General features: G+C 39.5%; 1 protein-coding gene across 1 annotated transcript in view; it reads right to left on the bottom strand.

Moving 5' to 3' along the window:
• Positions 1-2,724: 2,724 nt before the first annotated feature.
• Positions 2,725-22,421, bottom strand: part of LOC137266220 (uncharacterized PE-PGRS family protein PE_PGRS54-like) — a 66,578-nt gene continuing 46,881 nt past the window's right edge. Inside the window, exons 17-20 of the mRNA XM_067801719.1 lie at positions 19,523-19,849; positions 16,285-16,611; positions 3,623-3,716; positions 2,725-2,944 (exon numbers count right to left, since the gene is read on the bottom strand). Coding sequence (XP_067657820.1) covers positions 2,725-2,944; positions 3,623-3,716; positions 16,285-16,611; positions 19,523-19,849 — 968 coding nt within the window. The remainder of the gene's footprint in view (positions 2,945-3,622; positions 3,717-16,284; positions 16,612-19,522; positions 19,850-22,421) is intronic.

Genomic DNA, 22,421 nt, shown 5'->3' with positions numbered 1-22,421 from the left:
CTGGTTTGCTAGCAGTGAAAATTGAGCATGATCTGGTTTATTGTGAGTGTAGAGATTCAGCGCCATTTACCATTTATCTTACAACGAGATGCTTTATAACGTAGCTGCCAATGGAGTGCATTAATCTACTTACGAGTTTTAATCTGTTATTGGACAATGATAACAGAGTCCACCTGAACTAAAGATGCAGGGGACAAGGGAGACGTCCTGCTTCCTTTTTCTATCACTGCTTATACGTGAGTGAGCTGAGTGTTACGCCGCACTCAGCAATAATCCAGATATATGGCGGTTGTTTCTAAATAATCAAATCTGGACCAAACAATCCAGTGATCAGTGGCATGAGCATGGATTTGCGCAATTGGGAACAGATGGCCTGTGTCAACCAGCCTGACAACCCAATAACGTTAGTCGCCTCTTACGACAAGCGTAATCGCCTTAGTGGCAAGTGTGGGTTGCTGAAGATCTACACTAATCCGCGCCTGTTCCTCAGGGGTTTCAATGCTTATAGATTCCTAGTGAATAAAGATTAGGGTCTGGATGAGGTAAGGAACGGCTTCCACAGGTCAGAAGGTGTCGCGAGGTATCCTTGCGACCAACGTCGTCGAAATCTCCCTTTGACAAAGTTGAAACAATGAAACAATACATAAACTGGAAATCAGTCCGTAAAAGAATCTGGTGCGATACCAACAAACCACAAAGAAATGTGTCATGTCACTGTGTGTCCCAGTTCACCAATCTGCAAATGGGTATCTTGTGAAGATGCGTCAGTCAACAAGCGGTATGAGTACTCCCCAGGAGTTCAAAAGGTCAAAAAGTGCACGAAAAAGGCATCCGTTGATCAAGGTAACACTCAAGCACCTTGGTCATGTATTAATTCCTTGGATATGTGCGCCATATAAATATCCTATGACAATTGTAATAATAAGTGTAAACAATGATATTCAATGATAGGCACACACTGAGAATTTAGGGTGAAACTGTTCACAGAACTGATCCTCGTGGCATGCGAGAAGTAGTGTTAGCTGACCGACTGGCATGCCCCATTCATAATACAATATTATATTAAGCATATCTGGTATCCTTAACTGCCATATATTGAGTTAAACTTTGAACTTTGAAAGGTGTTTATTTATGGATACACATATTTCCTGGACTGAATTCGTATTGCGGACACTAGGTAGACCCCAACAATATGTCCCCAAGCTTTCAGGAACTAGGAAAGCTTAACCACCCATCTAATAGCGCCAATGTGATAACGGAATTACACGAATGGGTGAATTTTGGCGCTCGCAAGTTTTTTCATGGCAGGTTATAGAGTATGAGATTCTGAATCAGCGTTTGATGTATAATAACGATCCAAGCTGTTCCTTGGCGCACTGATTATCGTTTTCAGAATGCATTTCTTGTGATTACAGAAAGCCGTCTGTTGTCAACATGCTTTGAAGACAGTTTGTACTTTTAGAGACAGATCGTGACAAATCAACGGTTTAGCAAATTTGCGGTATTTTTGTTGCTAAATTAATGACTACTTCACACATTTAAAACCAATAAATTAGACAGGAAATTAAACAGGGAGGCTCATTATATCGCGTCCACGTGTTATATTCTTTCATCAATGTCCTGTTGAGGTACAAAGCCTTGTCGGATGGAATCACATTAGATTTTACAAGCTTCCTTTCATCTTTGCGCTTGTGTCACTTCATTTCCCATCCTTATCATAAGTGTTGGAAGATGTTCTGAACCAACGTGTGTTTTAATATGACATTGTGTTGAATATCCATATATCCACATCCAAAGTTACAAGGTATAATTAACGGTTCTCACTAAACATGGTACAAAGGAAATGAGGATATGCGTCGGAACGTTTTAGAGACTGAACGATGAGTTGTGGAGCGATTACCTCATACACGTGCTATTGAAGTGTATTTTGACAGCTTTACCATCAAATTTTGCCGTAACCCTGTTTGAACAACTTCATATCAAGGATCGTATGCCGACCCCTTTTCGTATCCCAGCTTTGACAAATTGTAACGGTAGAGATGCCCCGGTGATACTGGACATATGGAACGTAGTCCATTGTCATCCATCCTGTCTTGTGGTCATACGACTGGGTGTTGTCTTGTCTGTTTTATTTTCTATTTTTGACAGATTAAAGATGAAAATGCATCAGAATTGCACAGGGCCCCCACCCCCTCCACACGCAGCCCAGACAGCAAATGGGACTTCTCCCAGGAAACACTGCCTTGTCGAACTTTGCGGAGAATATGGAGGCTCCCCAACACTGCAGCCTTACCCAGTGTCAGGAGGGTTGTGTTCCCGGTGGAGAACCCCGGCACTCTCCTGATCTGCGCCAAGAGTTCAGGAGGTACCAAACCATGGACACCGAGAACAGTGGGGAGCCTGGCGATGGTGAACTTGGGATGCAAGGGAGACATTTCATAGACGAGGTCCACATATATTATCATGTTTTTTTCCTGAATCTTGTCAATCACATTTCGGTTAAAAGAACAGAAAATTCAATGACATAAATATATTCATTGGTTTTATCAAAAAAGGACAAGATCAGGTTTGTTGTCTGAAATCTGAATGTTGTCTCATTCTGTATATTGGCCTATTCCAGAGAAGTTTAAAAGCATATTTTCCGCGTCTCCCTGGACACCGTGACTGGTCCTGGGAAGCAAAAGGGAAGCCCTCAGTTTCACATTTCAGAACAACCGACTTTATTTAGGCGAATGAGTTGGTTGGGTAGCTGTTCTGTTCCACACGATGCAATGGCTTCTCAGACAGCCTCTCTACCAAGGACCGACTCTGGGCAGACTTGGTAAAGGACTTCACCTGGTTTACTTTCATCGATGTACCGCCCAGCAGTACATCGGTATCAATAAAATCAACCTCAAATTTCAGATACAGATTGAGTCCAACAACCTTGGTACACTTAAAATAGCTGTGGAAGAACTTGCTTTCATCGTGAGTCTTGACATGCATCACCAGAGTATCATCCAATAAATAAATATGTGCAAAAGTGCACAATAAAATTCTCACATGAAGAGCCTCCACATTAATCAAACCCCGACTCCCAGTGTTGTCCCTCTGACACGGAGGTGTAATTCTTAATACTTTGTATATTCTTATGTCCTGAAATTTGCATGATGTGCTTTGGCGAAACATTTGCATTGACAAGGTATTGTATGAGATGTTTACGAGCAGTGTGATTTGAGTCGTTTGCATCCGGATACATTGGCGTGTTTAGCCATTTGTGTCTCTGCTAATTGTCATTCTTTTAAACCACAGCTGACCCGGTCTAGGAGTGCTTTCACAAGCTGCAAGATAGAAAGAAGAATCGTGGGAGTTAAAATCAGCGGGTCGGACTGAACGATAGCGCTTTATTCGGAGAGAACACTATGAACGACCGTTGAAATTCGCCATACACGATCGGGCACAACGAGGACTATCACCTGTGCGAGGTTTGGTCTGACGACCTTGTGCCCGAGGGGTTCGCAACTGTATATTAGCATCTCGTTTTACCTTATTGCCTCTACATGTCATGTTGTATGTAGCGAGCCGAACCTCATACTCAAAATGCACTGTGTTTAGGTGACAGACTGAGGAATTCAATTCCCACCTGAGCCGAACTCCACAGTTCGTCCAGTCCGGCTTCATCGTTCTGGGGATGGTTACCTTTCCTTTCTTCTGTAGAAATTTCTGTTTTCTGTTTTCTGCAAATCAATCGATGTACCAAGCATGTAAGCACACATTTTTACATTTTAATTGTTTAATGTGTTTGATTGAAAAATATACTTAATTGGACAACTCCCGTGTGGACCCGGAACAGAATGTGTACACAGCAACCCCATTGCTTGTCGTAAGAGGCGACTAAATTGGGCAACCTGTTTGCCGTGGGTTGCGTCCCGTGTCGGTGGAGGACGGTAGTCTGTTGGGTGAGGGCAGTAGGAGACTGAACCATTTTGCTCTTATTGCTCAACACACCACTTCGGCCCTTACTTCACCTAGAGGGGTGGTAGAACTGGCCGAGTTCTATCAATCGGCTGGTCACGCAAAGCCCTGAGCTACAACGATGTAATGCTCAAAATGTATAAAACTGTTGATTTGAAATTTTATGCTTGGCTATTTTGAGATTGTTATTTCAAACCCATCATTTTATGTATGTTTTTGCCTAGAGTCGTATGCCCAGAAGGCGGTGACTCATGGGCCAATCTGTGGAACTATTAATCTTTTAATTTTTCTGCTGGAGTATATCATCCGCTTCTTTTTAGCATTGTCCTTGTGATACTCCGTGGTGGGTGGGGAGCTCGGATGACGAATCATTACCACTTAGCATGGAATACCAAACCCCAAACAAAAAACGAAACGTCCACTTGACATTGATTATGATGAACAGCGACCTTCGAAGTCTGTTGATTATTGGCCTCGTTTCCTAATTCTTGAGACTCTTGATCAAACTCCATTAAAGCTGAATACGTTTGCTATATCAAAATGTGTCCATGGAATAGCAGGAGAAATTAAAGACGTGAAACGCTTGCGTTCAGGATCTCTGTTACTTGAATGTAATAGAAAACAACAAGCAACCAATCTGCTGTCCACTGAAATGTTTGTTGGATTTCTGGTTAAGGTGTCTGCACATACAACTCTGAACACCAGTAAAGGTATTGTAAGAGATCGAGACCGTCTATTTGCAGATATGACTGAGTTTGACATTGTATCGGAAATGAAGGATCAAGGAGTGATAGATGTGAAAAGATTTTCAAGCCGGAAGAATAATGAGGTTGTTCCAACTAACACGTACCTGTTTTCGTTCTCTGGATCACAAATGCGCCCATATCAATCAAGGCAGGTAACTGCAATGTTAACGTTGATTTGTACATCCCCAATCCTTTGCAGCGTTTTAAATGCCAGAAATATGGACATGGTGTGAACACTTGCACATTGTCTGTTGTGTGTGCTCACTGTGGTGAGGAAACACACACAACAGAAGATTGTGGCAGTGATTTTTAAAAATGCACCAACTGCTCAGGCGATCATTCGTCATTTTCTACACAGTGTCCTATTTGGAAAGAGCAGATGGAGATAAAGAGAATAAGGTTTACTCAAAATATCTCTTTTTGTGAAAACACTGGTAAAGAGATCTGATCTTCCAGAAAGTTATGCTACAATAGCAAAAACCTCATCTGAGTCTAGCTCTAAAATAACAAAATCATCCACGGGCTGCCAAACTACCTTGACTTGGGTCAATTGCGACTCTCCACAGATACCATACCCTGCTATATCATCACAGACTGAGGAATCACTTCCTAGTACACCAAAGTCTTCTTCTGATCACAAATCATCATCATCTCAGTCACACTCAAAGTCTCAATCGACAACTGATAGTCAACACACTGTTAAAAGTAAACCTAAGCCTAAGCCTGATGCTTCCAAACAACAAAGTGGCAGGGCACCTAAAGGGTCACAAAATATAATTCAATTGTTCAACAAATATGGGTCTCTTGAAGACATGGACGTTTCTGAAAACGTCCATTCTAGGGCACATAGCTTGTCGCCCTCCAAAAGAGTGCGGGGTAGATCCCCAATAAATCCCCCCAAAAGACAGTTTATTCTAACAATATTCTACAGTGGAACTGCAGAGGACTGAGGACTAACTTACATGAATTACAGCTATTAGTCCAAGATATTACACCTTCACCTTCTGTCTGCAGGAGACTTTCAAACAGACAGATACTTTGGATCTTCGTCATTACAAAGCATATCATTGCTTTTCACCTGCAGGTGATAAGGCCACAGGAGGATCTTCCATTCTTATCAAAGAAAACATTATCCATAGCCCCGTTTCACTTAATACTAATCTTCAGGCCGTTGCAGTACGACTAACTTTGCACGTTGCGTTTACATTATGCTGTCTCTATATCTCTCCGTCTTTGACGTTTGCCAAAACCGATCTTCAAACTCTGTATGACCAACTCCTGAAGCCCTGTGTTATAATGGGAGATCTGAAAGGCCACAACCCACTCTGGGGTAGTGTAACTACAAACGCTAAAGGTAAATTGTTGGAGGGCTTTGTTCTGACAATGATTTATGTATTTATAATGATGTTTCAAACACATACTTACACCCTGGTACAGGAACCTACTCTGCTCTCGACTTGTCACTCACAAATTCAGAACTATTTAATGAATTCGAATGGCCAGTCCACGATGACCTCTGTGGAAGTGACCATTTTCCTACTATATTAAAAGCTGTAACTCCATCTGATGTTCCTCCATCATCAAGGCGGAATTTTAAAAAGGCTAACTGGGCTTTATATGAACCACTGTGTGCTGAAAAACTTAAACCTGAACGTTTTATTGACGTTCGTGATGCTATTAAATGTTATTCTGATGAACTGAATTCCATAGCTGATGAGTGTATACCAAAGTCCTCTGCAGTTCCACACATTCGAAAACCATGGTTCGGCGATGAATGCAAACAAGCTAGGAAGGCAAGGAAAAAAGCAGAACACTATTTCCGTCGCCACCATATGGTGCATAATCTAAATAAATTTAAAATGTTAAATGCTAAAGCGCGGCGTACTTTTAAACAGAACAAACGCCAATCTTGGCAAAATTATGTATCCAAAATAAATTCCACGTCCAAGGTATGGAACATGATCCAGAAAATTAAAGGTAAAGGTATCAAATCTACTGTCCATCATGTTAAACATGGAGATCAATTGCTTATTGATAAATCAGATATTGCACATAAACTGGGCGAAACTCTCGCTAAACATTCTTCCTCTTCGAATTATATACCTCAATTTCAGCAATATCAAAAACAACAAGAAATGAAAACTATTAATTTCAATTGTGATAGTGGGGAAGATTATAATGAAACATTTTCTATTTATGAACTCCATACTGCTCTTGATCAAGCTCATGACACTGCTACAGGAGCTGATAACATACATTATCAACTCCTTAAGCACTTACCAGAATCCTGTTTAGAGACGCCCTTGTATATATTTGATGATATTTGGACTTCTGTGAAATTTCCTTCTTTATGGCGTGATGCTATAGTAGTACCAATACCTAAGCCTGGACGGGATTATACGGATCCGTCTAATTATCGTCCGATTTCATTAACTAGCTGTGTTTGCAAGACCATGGAACGTATGATAAATAATCGACTTGTTTGGTACTTGGAAACAAATAACCTCATAACAGATGTACATTGTGGTTTCCGTAAAAACAGAAGTACTGTCGACCACCTAGTGCGACTAGAATCATTTGTGAAAAACGCACTAATTCATAAACAACATGTTGTGTCTATCTTTTTTGATCTGGAAAAAGCATATGACACAACCTGGAAATATGGCATTCTGAGAGATTTACATGATTTCGGTTTGCGAGGTCGTTTGACTGAATTCATAGCAAACTTTTTAAATGACAGACAATGTCAAGTCCACGTGGGTTCTACCCTGTCTGATCATTACAATCAAGATCAGGGTGTTCCACAAGGCAGTATTGTGTCTGTAACACTTTTTAGTATCAAGATAAATAGTTTGTCAAAAGTTTTAAACGATTCAATTGATGGATCGTTTTTTGTGGATGATTTTAATATTTCTTGTCGTGGTAAAAATATAAATACTATTGAACGGCAACTGCAGCTGTGTTTAAATAAAATAAATAAATATTGTCTTGAAAACGGCTTTCAATTTTCTAAATCCAAAACTCATTGTATACACTTTTGTAAAAAATATAAACTGCATGCGGATTCTGAACTGTTTCTAAATGGATCTCCCATAAAAGTTGTGAAGGAAGCCAAGTTCTTAGGTCTAATCTTTGACTCACAGTTAACGTTTTTACCGCATATTAAATTACTTAAAACTAAATGCCTGAAGGCACTTGACTTGTTGAAAGTCGTTTCAAATTCTAAATGGGGACGGATCAAGCTACCCTCCTGCAGCTTTATCGATCACTGATCCGATCAAAACTTGATCGTATATGGTGGAGCCTGTAAAAGCAACCTAAACCTTTTAGATTCTGTTCACCATCAAGGTCTAAGACTTTGTCTTGGCTCCTTTCGAACTTCACCTGTTGACAGCCTGTACGTTGAGGCTGATGAGCCATCTCTTGAGCAGCGACGTATAAAACTAGCTTCACAGTATGTAACAAAATTATATTCCAGTGAGTCAAAACCTGCATATAACTGTGTTTTCAGTTCCCTGTATGAGGATTTATTCAAAAAGAAACCTTCTCTTGTTCCACCTCTTGGTTTATGAATTAAACCATTTCTTTCTTCAGCCGGCATTGAGCTGGAATATATAGCTCCTTCCCGTCTTCTGTCCTCTCCTCCTTGGTAATTGGTTAGGCCCCAAGTGGACCTAACATTAATTACATTTAAAAACTCAGAAACTAATGAATTACAATACAAACAAGAATATAAGCAATTGAAACATAAATATAGCAATTATAAATCCTTATTTACAGATGGGTCCAAGGACGGTGGCTCAGTTGCTTGTGCCACTGTCATTGGATCCAAAACAATATCATCTAGAAAACTAGATAATAGTTCTATTTTTACAGCAGAACCTAACGCCATATTAACAGCTCTTAAATCTATTAAAAGGCACCCAAAACGCAAACAGTACATAATCTATTCTGACACTCTTTCTTGCCTTCAGGCTATTAAAAATATTTCTTGTAAACATCCACTTTTAATTGAAATTATTGAATTGTACAATGATCTTGCTACTGGCCAATACGACATCGTATTCTGTTGGTTACCCAGCCACGTAGGCATTTCCGGTAACGCAATGGCCGATCTTGCTGCCAAGGCAGCACTCAACAAATCTGTGACACCACTTCTTATTGCATACTCTGATTACAAAGCTAGCATTAGAACTTACATCCGTGATCTGATGCAGAAGAAGTGGGACACCCAAGTAGGTACAAATAAATTACATGAAATAAAACCGTATATTGGTTACACCTTCTTGGGCTGTCAGTCCAGATTTGAAGAGGTTATTTTAAAACGATTTCGTATTAGCCATACTAGATATACTCATGTATACTTGTTAAAAGATGAGGATCCTCCATTTTGTATCCCTTGTGATGAGAGAGTCACTGTCAAGCATATCCTGCTTGACTGTGTGGAATTCTCCATCACAAGGGATAGGTATTATACAGTTAAAACAATTAAGGATCTATTTACCAGCGTTAGATCTCATTTAATTATTGGTCTTTTAAAAGATATTGATTTTTTGGTTGAATTTTGAAAACTTGTGTAAATAGATGTATTTTAATTATTGGACGTTTGGATTAGTAACTTGAATTGTTGGTGGCTGTACCCTCAAAGGGGGTTGAAGTATTGTAAAATTATTGTCCTCCTGAGAGGGTACTTATGTCCAAAAGCATTCACAGTCAATTTAAACTTTCCACTGTTCTCAGTCGTAGTATATGTGTATTTTTAATTTTTGGCCAGATATGTCTAAATTGCTAACAGCTGAGGGGATGATGTAAATCCAAATAGGGTCCATGCAGGTAGCAAATGCACTGTAAGTCCCTATGGTCCCTAGTATGGTGATCTATAGCCTGACTTTATATTGTATTGTCCGAATAGTGATATTAGTTGTAACTTTCCAAGCTAGTTTTAATTGAAATTGTGATATTCTAGTTGTTTTACTGTCCTTCGCTGACAGGTTTTTATACTATACATATATTTCATTTCAGTATTAAATGTTCTCGTCACGATATGGCTGAAACATTGCCGATGTGACGTTAAATATGAACTCAGTCACTCACGTAACTGGACAATCTTGTTTTAATAACAACAATATTGCAAGCGAATCCCAAGGTGACGTTATCTCCGAAATGCCAACCTCTGAATGAACATAGTAAAACATACTAAAATTTCATGAATGAAAAATGTAGTTTTCTTTGAAATCCTCGTAATCGAAGCTTTGCATAAAACTATTCTTGATAAAGTGATATTCAGGACACCATATATAATTATGAACCACGATATGCTTGCCCTCGTACGCAATTCTCCATACTAGGTTGCTGGGGACTTCATCGCCTCTCGCAGGTTCACTTCAAGTGAGCAAATCAGTTGGAGGGAATTTGATGCATTTAAATGCATACGGATCGTCGATACACTTGAAGCTAAATTGATTGTCCATGTGATCGAATTTAGGAATTTCGTTTCCTTTTTTCATTTGTATCCATTTACATAAAGATCACAATTGTCTCCGGCCTCCGTCATCCAAAAATGCCCTCTCTCCAAATGTGACATATGTGTTTCCAATGAAGAATGTCATCAATTACACGTAAGAATCTTCCATTTGTTTTCATCTTTGACCAAGAACCCCGAACCTTTGAACTTATTAACATAACAACTTAGCGACAGATGTCTGAGAAATCAGTGAAGTGGTATTTATCATGTGGAAACTGAGCACTTTTGTGGCTTTGAGAAACGTAATCAATTCTTTGCTTGTTTTTGGTATATATTTGTAACTTGTGGTAGGGTATTTATTAGAATCTGTCTTTGGGTTTACGCTCTTCCTAAACATTTTTTACCTTTGGAATCCCGAACATACAAAGAAGACGACGTGTCTGTAGATGCATACCGACTCATCTAAATGTTTCACGTGATGTCAGCATTGAGAGTAGGATGGGATTGGTGGTAGGGCCCTATTTCCGTCAGGTCGACTTTGCTGTCGGTTTGCGATTACAGTGATTCTGACGCAAATATTCATTCACTAAACGGCATCTACGAGTAGAATGCAGTTTTCCTGACATTGTTCGACATTCATTGACAGAGTGGTTGTTACTCACATACTTATGGTCGACACTATTGCCGGGAAGTGAGAACACACAGTAAAGACGGTTATATCACTGCAACACCGGAATTCGCTTGTCAAGGAAGTATACAGAGACTCCTGGCCTGCCTGTTGTGTTGACGGGGATAGTCGGCACTGGAAAAACACCAAGATCCAGCAGAAACACCAAAGGATCTTTGACGTCTTTACAACATATTGAAACTGTTGGCAGAACGTTATTGCAGAGGTAAAAATGGAAACAGATAGTGAACTTAGCGACGAAGTGAAAATTCTGTGGGGAAGTCACGTGTTCTGTGCCTTGTGATTTCTTGAAAAAATTGTAGTAAAGGTTCTTTTCAATTCATTCGGTCTCTCTTTAATTTGATAAGAAACCATGCCGTAACCTGTGTTGTTTCTCTCCTCCAATCATGCTTTAGCATGCTCCAAGCTAGTTTCAATGACATGTAGTATGCCTATCAGTAAATTCAGGTTCAGTTTAAAGACAAATCAAAGATGCTCCACCGCAAGTCTGAACTGGTCCGGTGTTGCAGGCAGTGTGTGCTTTAGCAGTAAATATAATGATCGTTTATCAACCCATGTAATCGTGGTCAGCTCACACAAGGAGACAAGTTAATGCATCTTGCTATTTGACAAGCGAAGATATGTTTGGAACTAACATCCATGACTAGGATATTGTTTCACATTGCAGACATGAACAGCAAAGTGGTTAAGCTCGGAGAGTTTCTGCTATGCATGAAGGAAGATATCCAACTCATCCTATTTCGGATTTAAGCAGATATTTGACTAAAATAGCTTGTATTTTACCTCCATGCGTTGACATGTTGATGGACGCTTTCAATTTAATATTCCTTCTCGGTGTTCCTGTAGAATAAATATTTAGCAAAACATAGTACATGTACTCTAATACAGTTTCTTCATCCAATTACTGCATCCAAACACATTGCTGTATACTCCTATGTTAGTACAACTCATGAACACTACAAAAAGTGGTTTAATTTTATGGAAATGATCAATCTTTTCCAAAGATACCATCAAACGTTGACAGAAATGAATATTCATTTCGGACTTTCTCCCCTTGAGGAATGCAAGAAATTATTTTAAAGCGTTCTTATACAGCAATTCAGGGGCCAATAAACCATCATATCTTTACCAAAAAGCATAATCAGAGATGTTCATTAGAAAAATCTCTTAAATTCACATTACAAAAACACTGGTGTATTAGGTTTGGACTGTTTTGGAAAAGATAACAGAAAATTGCTTGAAATCTAGTACTCATTAACGTCTCTAGAAAGTAGAACAGCATAAACTTTAGCAAAGCAAACCGTCCTCGTCTAATTATCCGGTAGCGGGAAAACGCTTTCACTTGAACATCTTTGTGCAAGCCAATTGTTGGGCCTGATCGACCAAGCTTTAATGTTGCCTGCATGCTCGAAGCTCTACTATCACACCCTTAGACTATGAACATAATACCATCTCTCCTTAATTATGATTTATATGCTGTCATACAATATATGTGACAGAGTGATACGCCAGGGACGAGCAGGAGTGCGTGTCTGTTAAAAGCACACCATAAAAGGTGTTAGACGTGAAGTGGTTTCTCAGTTGATTGTTCATTCTACTAACAATCAAGGATAAGCTGGACAAGAAAAGAGAACGCATTTGCGATGTTAGAAGTAGGCGTTGCACGGCAATGAGTAACTCCCGTTCTTTTTGTGAAACAGAGCAGATGAAGGCTAATGCGCCTACAGTGCATGACGATGAAATTGATTCTGCGCGTTTACTCTCCAAGACTCTCACGCGGTCGGTGTAGCAAGTCGTTAATACACTACGCTTGATCCCGGAGCACCTTCGTTCAAAATTGCAAGCGCCAGTGGGAGGCACTCATACATGCTAATACAGATCAATTGTCTGGTCGGTGCTCAACTTATCCTTGTTTGCCAGGAAGTAGCTGTATTTGCAACTGCTATTGGAAGTTGTGTGCTTGATGGTTTGATGTCACACTTTTAAACATACTTTTGATTGTATATGTTCTCACATGGCCAAAAGGCAAACTTTCACTGTGGCTGTTTGATGATGCGGTACGTAACGTGTAAAGAGTTTATACATATATAGTTAGTTAACTCGTCCTCAATAACAATTTATGTACAATTGTTGGGGTTTTTTTTCTTTTGCACTATCATAATATATACCCTTCTCGATCACAAGACCATGTGAATGAAACCTGTAACTCTCCGAGATTTCATAACATGAAGGTATTCTTCTGTATTCAGAAAAAAGGATTTGAAAATACTGTGTAAAGTGGATTTGGGAGACTATATTATTTCCAGGTCTGAATGTGCATTTCCTTTATTCTTTTTGATACGGCATTCCAAATAATCTTTGGCAAGAAATCTTTAGTGACAAAATATACATCACTGAAACAACAATGATTCAGACTAAGTGCATTTGTAACACTTGTTACACAGTTGCATTTCTGTTTAAGTTAAACAAATGTATCGTGTTATTACATATCTTAGGAAATCTTGACACTAGCATATCCAAGAGCTTTTTCCCAATGTCCGATATCTTTTATAGCCATTGGTATTTTCGGACGTCATCAAACCCTTCGAGGCAGTAAAGTTGTGTCTAAGACTTGAAACGAGAAAAGACCCGTGAAGATCCCCGGGTAGAATAAGCCTTCAGCAATCCATGCTTCCTATAAAAGGCAACTGTGCTTGTCGTAAGAGGCGACTAACTGGATCGGGTGCTCAAGCTCGCTGACTTGCTTGAACCATGTCATCGGCTCCAAATTACGCAGATCGATGCTCATGTTGTTAATCACTGGATTACTTACAGACCGCCGTCATATAGATGGTATATTCCTGAGTGCGGTGTAAAACTAAATTCACTCACTCACTCACTGAAACCAGCAAAATGGACGAATTCAACTCAAATCGGTTGTATTCTCAGAAACAAGTTATACAAACAGTCGTCACAATGCAGGTGATAGTAACTCAGTAGTGGCCGATTCCTGTTGGTTCAGCAAACCGGCAACAGACAAGCAGGCCACAAGGTTATCACCCTAGGGGTATACAGGTGTGCTGGTGTACTTGAACATTCATGGAGAAAGTAGAGGGTGGTATATAACAGGGTGTAGGTCTAAAGGGTATAAAAAAACTTCCAAGTACAACTCGACTTTGAACCAGTATTAAGCAAATAGTCGTTTGAGAGCTGTCTATCCACTACACTTGTGATGGAGCAATGTACATCAGACATTATGCCATATGTACCCGAGACGAAATTACAAAAGACGAGAAAATTGATGCAACGTACAAGTACAGCATCGCCACACTACAGCAGTGTCACTGTTACAAGGGGTTGCTATGTACACATCTACCTGTAATACGGCAGCCTGTCCACACGATGACCGCCTGCTTAATATACTGCTGAAATCTCCCAAAAGCATGATATTCGCCCCACATGTTAACATTCTCACCACACTTAAACAAAATACTACAATAACTTCATTTCCCAGAAGGTATATGCATATACTAGTGTCTTTTCACAAAGGGATTGTGACTATCAATTGTTACAGCACGCATTTATCGGTTACAAACTAGGCATGGCTGTCTTCTGAAAACAGGATAAGGTTTCCCTTATGAACTACAACCTGTTCCCTCGTATTGGTAGACTTTCTTTTGCACGTGTTTCTCATTGGTGTAGCAGAGGGGTTAGGATTCACGTCCCTCCTTCGCCAACACTTTCTGGCATCCCTGCTTGATAGCAAGTCATGCGCACATAACTAGGATATGATGAGAAACGTACTGTGGACTCTGCCTGTACGTAGTGCCAATTCCTGACATTTACACAAAGGATTGGTTCGCTTTATCTGACACCTATCTTCTTTGAAGCAACTGTCCATTTCTTAATATCATTTGTCTGAGGTCACAGAAGTCACTTATCATGAAGGCTTCAGTTGTACTGATACATATATTGGGTACTAAGCAAGACACCAGGTGCTAGGCAACACTTTCTAGTTGCAAATATTTCTTAGATGTTTCACGACCTTTCCATTCGGTCATTTTCGTTCCAGACTGAAGGAATATTGTCTTTGGAAAATGTCTCAACAGTTGCTACAATGCAATGTATATTTGCATCGCTATATCAAGTTTTAATCACTATTGCACGTGATTCACTTCAATTTGTTTTAGACTTCAGGTGAATGTTTGAAACCAAACTTCAGTAGCAAGAAGAAGTAGAAAACTCCATTTTATACTTTACACATGCCCTTTACATGATGAAAACAGTCTTCTCTGCGTTGATAGATGATATAACCCTTGCCTAAGAATCAATCAAGAACTTTATCATATGTCTACCATATCAGATTCGATACAAGCAATTCCCGTCCGATTCCATAAACATATACGTTTGGATAGAGATAAATACTTCTTCAGTTAATTGGAGCAGCGGTATGGAAACGGTTCATTTACATCATGAAATCTGGGAACAAACTTCCCATGTAGTGTACAACATGAATGGTACTTTCGGCAAGTGTTATCAACTATTGATTTCATGTTTAATAGTAAGTTATTTTTGTAGGCTATTCGTTTTTTTTTTCTTGTTTGATAAATAAACCGACAGAATATGCTACAGTAACTTATGATTGCAGACCCTTTCACTTGGAACAGGAAACTCACTTGCATTCGAATCGCATACTGTGCACTCTGACTACTATTGAAAGACTTAATGTACCTGAACACGCAAACATGACTCAACTCCGAGTATTTTCTTATTTCACACAACGACATCACCGAAGCCCTTCGTGGCAGCACAAGTGGTACATTTGCATGAGATATGGAACCAGGGAAGAAATGGCATGTATGAAATATGTAAAGCTTTCAATACCCTATCCTATTCAGTATGATTTCTTCAGGAAAGTCGAAGCACATTTCATAAGTTGACGCCATTGCTTGAAGCAATACTGATTGCACGTTAAGTATTTGGGTGTAACTAAACAACACATGTTTCCAGAGTTAATAATATGGATACATATAGTAACTCGTCCTTTTTGTGAACGTTGAATTCAGTTTTAAGATTTTCAAACAAAGAAGAAACCGTTTGTATTTCAGTTTTTATTGAACCAGTAGTATTGCCATGAGTATATAAAACAATGAGTAATAAGTCCTCTTCAGACTGCAGGTGACTGTAACTCAGTAGTAGCCGATTCCTGAAACAGAAAGGGTAGTTACATATGAAATTGGGATTTACGGAAAAGTAACATGGAAATGTTGAAACTAATTGCATGATAAAGTATACCAAGCATTTCAAACAGCTGACAAGAGTTTGAAAGATGTTTATCAACTGGAAACAGCTCATTTGCGTAAAAGAGTAATAAACACATGGGTACATGATATCATTCAATAAAAATGAAGTTTAAAACAGGATAACGGGTGAAAGGATGGATTGTTAAATACCTTTCCCCAGTCCAATTCCATATCCTGGCACTCCGTAGAAACCACCGTAGCCTCCATACAGACCTCCCAGGCCGTATCCCCCGTATTTGCCTCCATACAGACCGCCCATTCCTCCGTACGGGCCATAGCCGTAGCCTCCGTAAACACCTCCGTGCAGTCCACCCATTCCGTAGCCTAATGCGCCCACTCCTCCATACAACACACCCAGTCCATGTGCTCCTCCATACAGACCGGTTGGTTCAGCAAAGGCGGTGACAGCCAAGCAGGCCACAAGGACGGCGACGATCTTCATCATTTTGAGTATCTGTTCAACAACATTAAAATCATCTTCAAGACAGAGAAACAACATGTTAGCATTACTCGTCTGGAGATTTTTCTCCACGGCACACATCATCGATGATGTTATCATGTTTTATTTCGCATACATCCACATATTTTAAAACTAACAAGAACGGTAAATATCACTTACACAGTCACATTTTAGCGACCTGGAGCAATGAAACACTTGAGAAAGTAGAGATGTGCAGCAGAAGAATGAAAACTTCAGAGTGCACATGCTTACCACAGGCAAACTTTGAAATGATACTCACAGTTTGGTCTGAAGACGTATCTGTGTCTTAGCAGTTGATGACGAAAGAGATGATAGAATACTTTCCCCCTCACCTATATATACAATTTTGTGAACTATATGTGATTGATTTACATTGGATTGCCCACTTCCAGGTGAGCAACACACCTAAATGTTAATGATGTGAACTGATCATTCTTTTCGCCTCAAATGACTTGCCTCAGGTTATCACCCTAAGGGTATACATGTCTGCTGGTGTACTTGAACATTCATGAAGGAAGTAGAGGGTGGTATATAACAGGGTGTAGGTCTCTCTTCACATCTTTCACATCTCTCTTTTGCATGGTTTAACTGCATTTAGAAAAAATAGTAACTTCCAAGTACTACTCGACTTTGAACCAGTATTAAGCAAATAGTCGTTTGAGAGCTGTCTATCCACTACACTTGTGATGGAGCAATGTACATCAGACATTATGCCATATGTGCCCGAGACGAAATTACAAAAGACGAGAAAATTGATGCAACGTACAAGTACAGCATCGCCACACTACAGCAGTGTCACTGTTACAAGGGGTTGCTATGTACACATCTACCTGTAATACGGCAGCCTGTCCACACGATGACCGCCTGCTTAATATACTGCTGAAATCTCCCAAAAGCATGATATTCGCCCCACATGTTAACATTCTCACCACACTTAAACAAAATACTACAATAACTTCATTTCCCAGAAGGTATATGCATATACTAGTGTCTTTTCACAAAGGGATTGTGACTATCAATTGTTACAGCACGCATTTATCGGTTACAAACTAGGCATGGCTGTCTTCTGAAAACAGGATAAGGTTTCCCTTATGAACTACAACCTGTTCCCTCGTATTTGTAGACTTTCTTTTGCACGTGTTTCTCATTGGTGTAGCAGAGGGGTTAGGATTCACGTCCCTCCTTCGCCAACACTTTCTGGCATCCCTGTTTGATAGCAAGCCATGCGCACATAACTAGGATATGATGAGAAACGTACTGTGGACTCTGCCTGTACGTAGTGCCAATTCCTGACATTTACACAAAGGATTGGTTCGCTTTATCTGACACCTATCTTCTTTGAAGCAACTGTCCATTTCTTAATATCATTTGTCTGAGGTCACAGAAGTCACTTATCATAAAGGCTTCAGTTGTACTGATACATATATTGGGTACTAAGCAAGACACCAGGTGCTAGGCAACACTTTCTAGTTGTAAATATTTCTTAGATGTTTCACGACCTTTCCATTCGGTCATTTTCGTTCCAGACTGAAGGAATATTGTCTTTGGAAAATGTCTCAACAGTTGCTACAATGCAATGTATATTTGCATCGCTATATCAAGTTTTAATCACTATTGCACGTGATTCACTTCAATTTGTTTTAGACTTCAGGTGAATGTTTGAAACCAAACTTCAGTAGCAAGAAGAAGTAGAAAACTCCATTTTATACTTTACACATGCCCTTTACATGATGAAAACAGTCTTCTCTGCGTTGATAGATGATGTAACCCTTGCCTAAGAATCAATCAAGAACTTTATCATATGTCTACCATATCAGATTCGATACAAGCAATTCCCGTCCGATTCCATAAACATATACGTTTGGATAGAGATAAATACTTCTTCAGTTAATTGGAGCAGCGGTATGGAAACGGTTCATTTACATCATGAAATCTGGGAACAAACTTCCCATGTAGTGTACAACATGAATGATACTTTCGGCAAGTGTTATCAACTATTGATTTCATGTTTAATAGTAAGTTATTTTTGTAGGCTATTCGGGTTTTTTTTCTTGTTTGATAAATAAACCGATAGAATATGCTACAGTAACTTATGATTGCAGACCCTTTCACTTGGAACAGGAAACTCACTTGCATTCGAATCGCATACTGTGCACTCTGACTACTATTGAAAGACTTAATGTACCTGAACACGCAAACATGACTCAACTCCGAGTATTTTCTTATTTCACACAACGACATCACCGAAGCCCTTCGTGGCAGCACAAGTGGTACATTTGCATGAGATATGGAACCAGGGAAGAAATGGCATGTATGAAATATGTAAAGCTTTCAATACCCTATCCTATTCAGTATGATTTCTTCAGGAAAGTCGAAGCACATTTCATAAGTTGACGCCATTGCTTGAAGCAATACTGATTGCACGTTAAGTATTTGGGTGTAACTAAACAACACATGTTTCCAGAGTTAATAATATGGATACATATAGTAACTCGTCCTTTTTGTTAACGTTGAATTCAGTTTTAAGATTTTCAAACAAAGAAGAAACCGTTTGTATTTCAATTTTTATTGAACCAGTAGTATTGCCATGAGTATATAAAACAATGAGTAATAAGTCCTCTTCAGACTGCAGGTGACTGTAACTCAGTAGTAGCCGATTCCTGAAACAGAAAGGGTAGTTACATATGAAATTGGGATTTACGGAAAAGTAACATGGAAATGTTGAAACTAATTGCATGATAAAGTATACCAAGCATTTCAAACAGCTGACAAGAGTTTGAAAGATGTTTATCAACTGGAAACAGCTCATTTGCGTAAAAGAGTAATAAACACATGGGTACATGATATCATTCAATAAAAATGAAGTTTAAAACAGGATAACGGGTGAAAGGATGGATTGTTAAATACCTTTCCCCAGTCCAATTCCATATCCTGGCACTCCGTAGAAACCACCGTAGCCTCCATACAGACCTCCCAGGCCGTATCCCCCGTATTTGCCTCCATACAGACCGCCCATTCCTCCGTACGGGCCATAGCCGTAGCCTCCGTAAACACCTCCGTGCAGTCCACCCATTCCGTAGCCTAATGCGCCCACTCCTCCATACAACACACCCAGTCCATGTGCTCCTCCATACAGACCGGTTGGTTCAGCAAAGGCGGTGACAGCCAAGCAGGCCACAAGGACGGCGACGATCTTCATCATTTTGAGTATCTGTTCAACAACATTAAAATCATCTTCAAGACAGAGAAACAACATGTTAGCATTACTCGTCTGGAGATTTTTCTCCACGGCACACATCATCGATGATATCATCATGTTTTATTTCGCATGCATCCACATATTTTAAAACTAACAAGAACGGTAAATATCACTTACACAGTCACATTTTAGCGACCTGGAGCAATGAAACACTTGAGAAAGTAGAGATGTGCAGCAGAAGAATGAAAACTTCAGAGTGCACATGCTTACCACAGGCAAACTTTGAAATGATACTCACAGTTTGGTCTGAAGACGTATCTGTGTCTTAGCAGTTGATGACGAAAGAGATGATAGAATACTTTCCCCCTCACCTATATATACAATTTTGTGAACTATATGTGATTGATTTACATTGGATTGCCCACTTCCAGGTGAGCAACACACCTAAATGTTAATGATGTGAACTGATCATTCTTTTCGCCTCAAATGACTTGCCTCAGGTTATCACCCTAAGGGTATACATGTCTGCTGGTGTACTTGAACATTCATGAAGGAAGTAGAGGGTGGTATATAACAGGGTGTAGGTCTCTCTTCACATCTTTCACATCTCTCTTTAGCATGGTTTAACTGCATTTAGAAAAAAATAGTAACTTCCAAGTACTACTCGACTTTGAACCAGTATTAAGCAAATAGTCGTTTGAGAGCTGTCTATCCACTACACTTGTGATGGAGCAATGTACATCAGACATTATGCCATATGTGCCCGAGACGAAATTACAAAAGACGAGAAAATTGATGCAACGTACAAGTACAGCATCGCCACACTACAGCAGTGTCACTGTTACAAGGGGTTGCTATGTACACATCTACCTGTAATACGGCAGCCTGTCCACACGATGACCGCCTGCTTAATATACTGCTGAAATCTCCCAAAAGCATGATATTCGCCCCACATGTTAACATTCTCACCACACTTAAACAAAATACTACAATAACTTCATTTCCCAGAAGGTATATGCATATACTAGTGTCTTTTCACAAAGGGATTGTGACTATCAATTGTTACAGCACGCATTTATCGGTTACAAACTAGGCATGGCTGTCTTCTGAAAACAGGATAAGGTTTCCCTTATGAACTACAACCTGTTCCCTCGTATTTGTAGACTTTCTTTTGCACGTGTTTCTCATTGGTGTAGCAGAGGGGTTAGGATTCACGTCCCTCCTTCGCCAACACTTTCTGGCATCCCTGTTTGATAGCAAGTCATGCGCACATAACTAGGATATGATGAGAAACGTACTGTGGACTCTGCCTGTACGTAGTGCCAATTCCTGACATTTACACAAAGGATTGGTTCGCTTTATCTGACACCTATCTTCTTTGATGCAACTGTCCATTTCTTAATATCATTTGTCTGAGGTCACAGAAGTCACTTATCATAAAGGCTTCAGTTGTACTGATACATATATTGGGTACTAAGCAAGACACCAGGTGCTAGGCAACACTTTCTAGTTGTAAATATTTCTTAGATGTTTCACGACCTTTCCATTCGGTCATTTTCGTTCCAGACTGAAGGAATATTGTCTTTGGAAAATGTCTCAACAGTTGCTACAATGCAATGTATATTTGCATCGCTATATCAAGTTTTAATCACTATTGCACGTGATTCACTTCAATTTGTTTTAGACTTCAGGTGAATGTTTGAAACCAAACTTCAGTAGCAAGAAGAAGTAGAAAACTCCATTTTATACTTTACACATGCCCTTTACATGATGAAAACAGTCTTCTCTGCGTTGATAGATGATGTAACCCTTGCCTAAGAATCAATCAAGAACTTTATCATATGTCTACCATATCAGATTCGATACAAGCAATTCCCGTCCGATTCCATAAACATATACGTTTGGATAGAGATAAATACTTCTTCAGTTAATTGGAGCAGCGGTATGGAAACGGTTCATTTACATCATGAAATCTGGGAACAAACTTCCCATGTAGTGTACAACATGAATGGTACTTTCGGCAAGTGTTATCAACTATTGATTTCATGTTTAATAGTAAGTTATTTTTGTAGGCTATTCGGGTTTTTTTTCTTGTTTGATAAATAAACCGATAGAATATGCTACAGTAACTTATGATTGCAGACCCTTTCACTTGGAACAGGAAACTCACTTGCATTCGAATCGCATACTGTGCACTCTGACTACTATTGAAAGACTTAATGTACCTGAACACGCAAACATGACTCAACTCCGAGTATTTTCTTATTTCACACAACGACATCACCGAAGCCCTTCGTGGCAGCACAAGTGGTACATTTGCATGAGATATGGAACCAGGGAAGAAATGGCATGTATGAAATATGTAAAGCTTTCAATACCCTATCCTATTCAGTATGATTTCTTCAGGAAAGTCGAAGCACATTTCATAAGTTGACGCCATTGCTTGAAGCAATACTGATTGCACGTTAAGTATTTGGGTGTAACTAAACAACACATGTTTCCAGAGTTAATAATATGGATACATATAGTAACTCGTCCTTTTTGTGAACGTTGAATTCAGTTTTAAGATTTTCAAACAAAGAAGAAACCGTTTGTATTTCAATTTTT

Source organism: Haliotis asinina, chromosome 15 (genome assembly GCF_037392515.1).
Source record: "Haliotis asinina isolate JCU_RB_2024 chromosome 15, JCU_Hal_asi_v2, whole genome shotgun sequence".
NCBI classification, from domain to species: domain Eukaryota; kingdom Metazoa; phylum Mollusca; class Gastropoda; order Lepetellida; family Haliotidae; genus Haliotis; species Haliotis asinina.
This window is presented reverse-complemented; position numbering and strand designations above follow the sequence as displayed.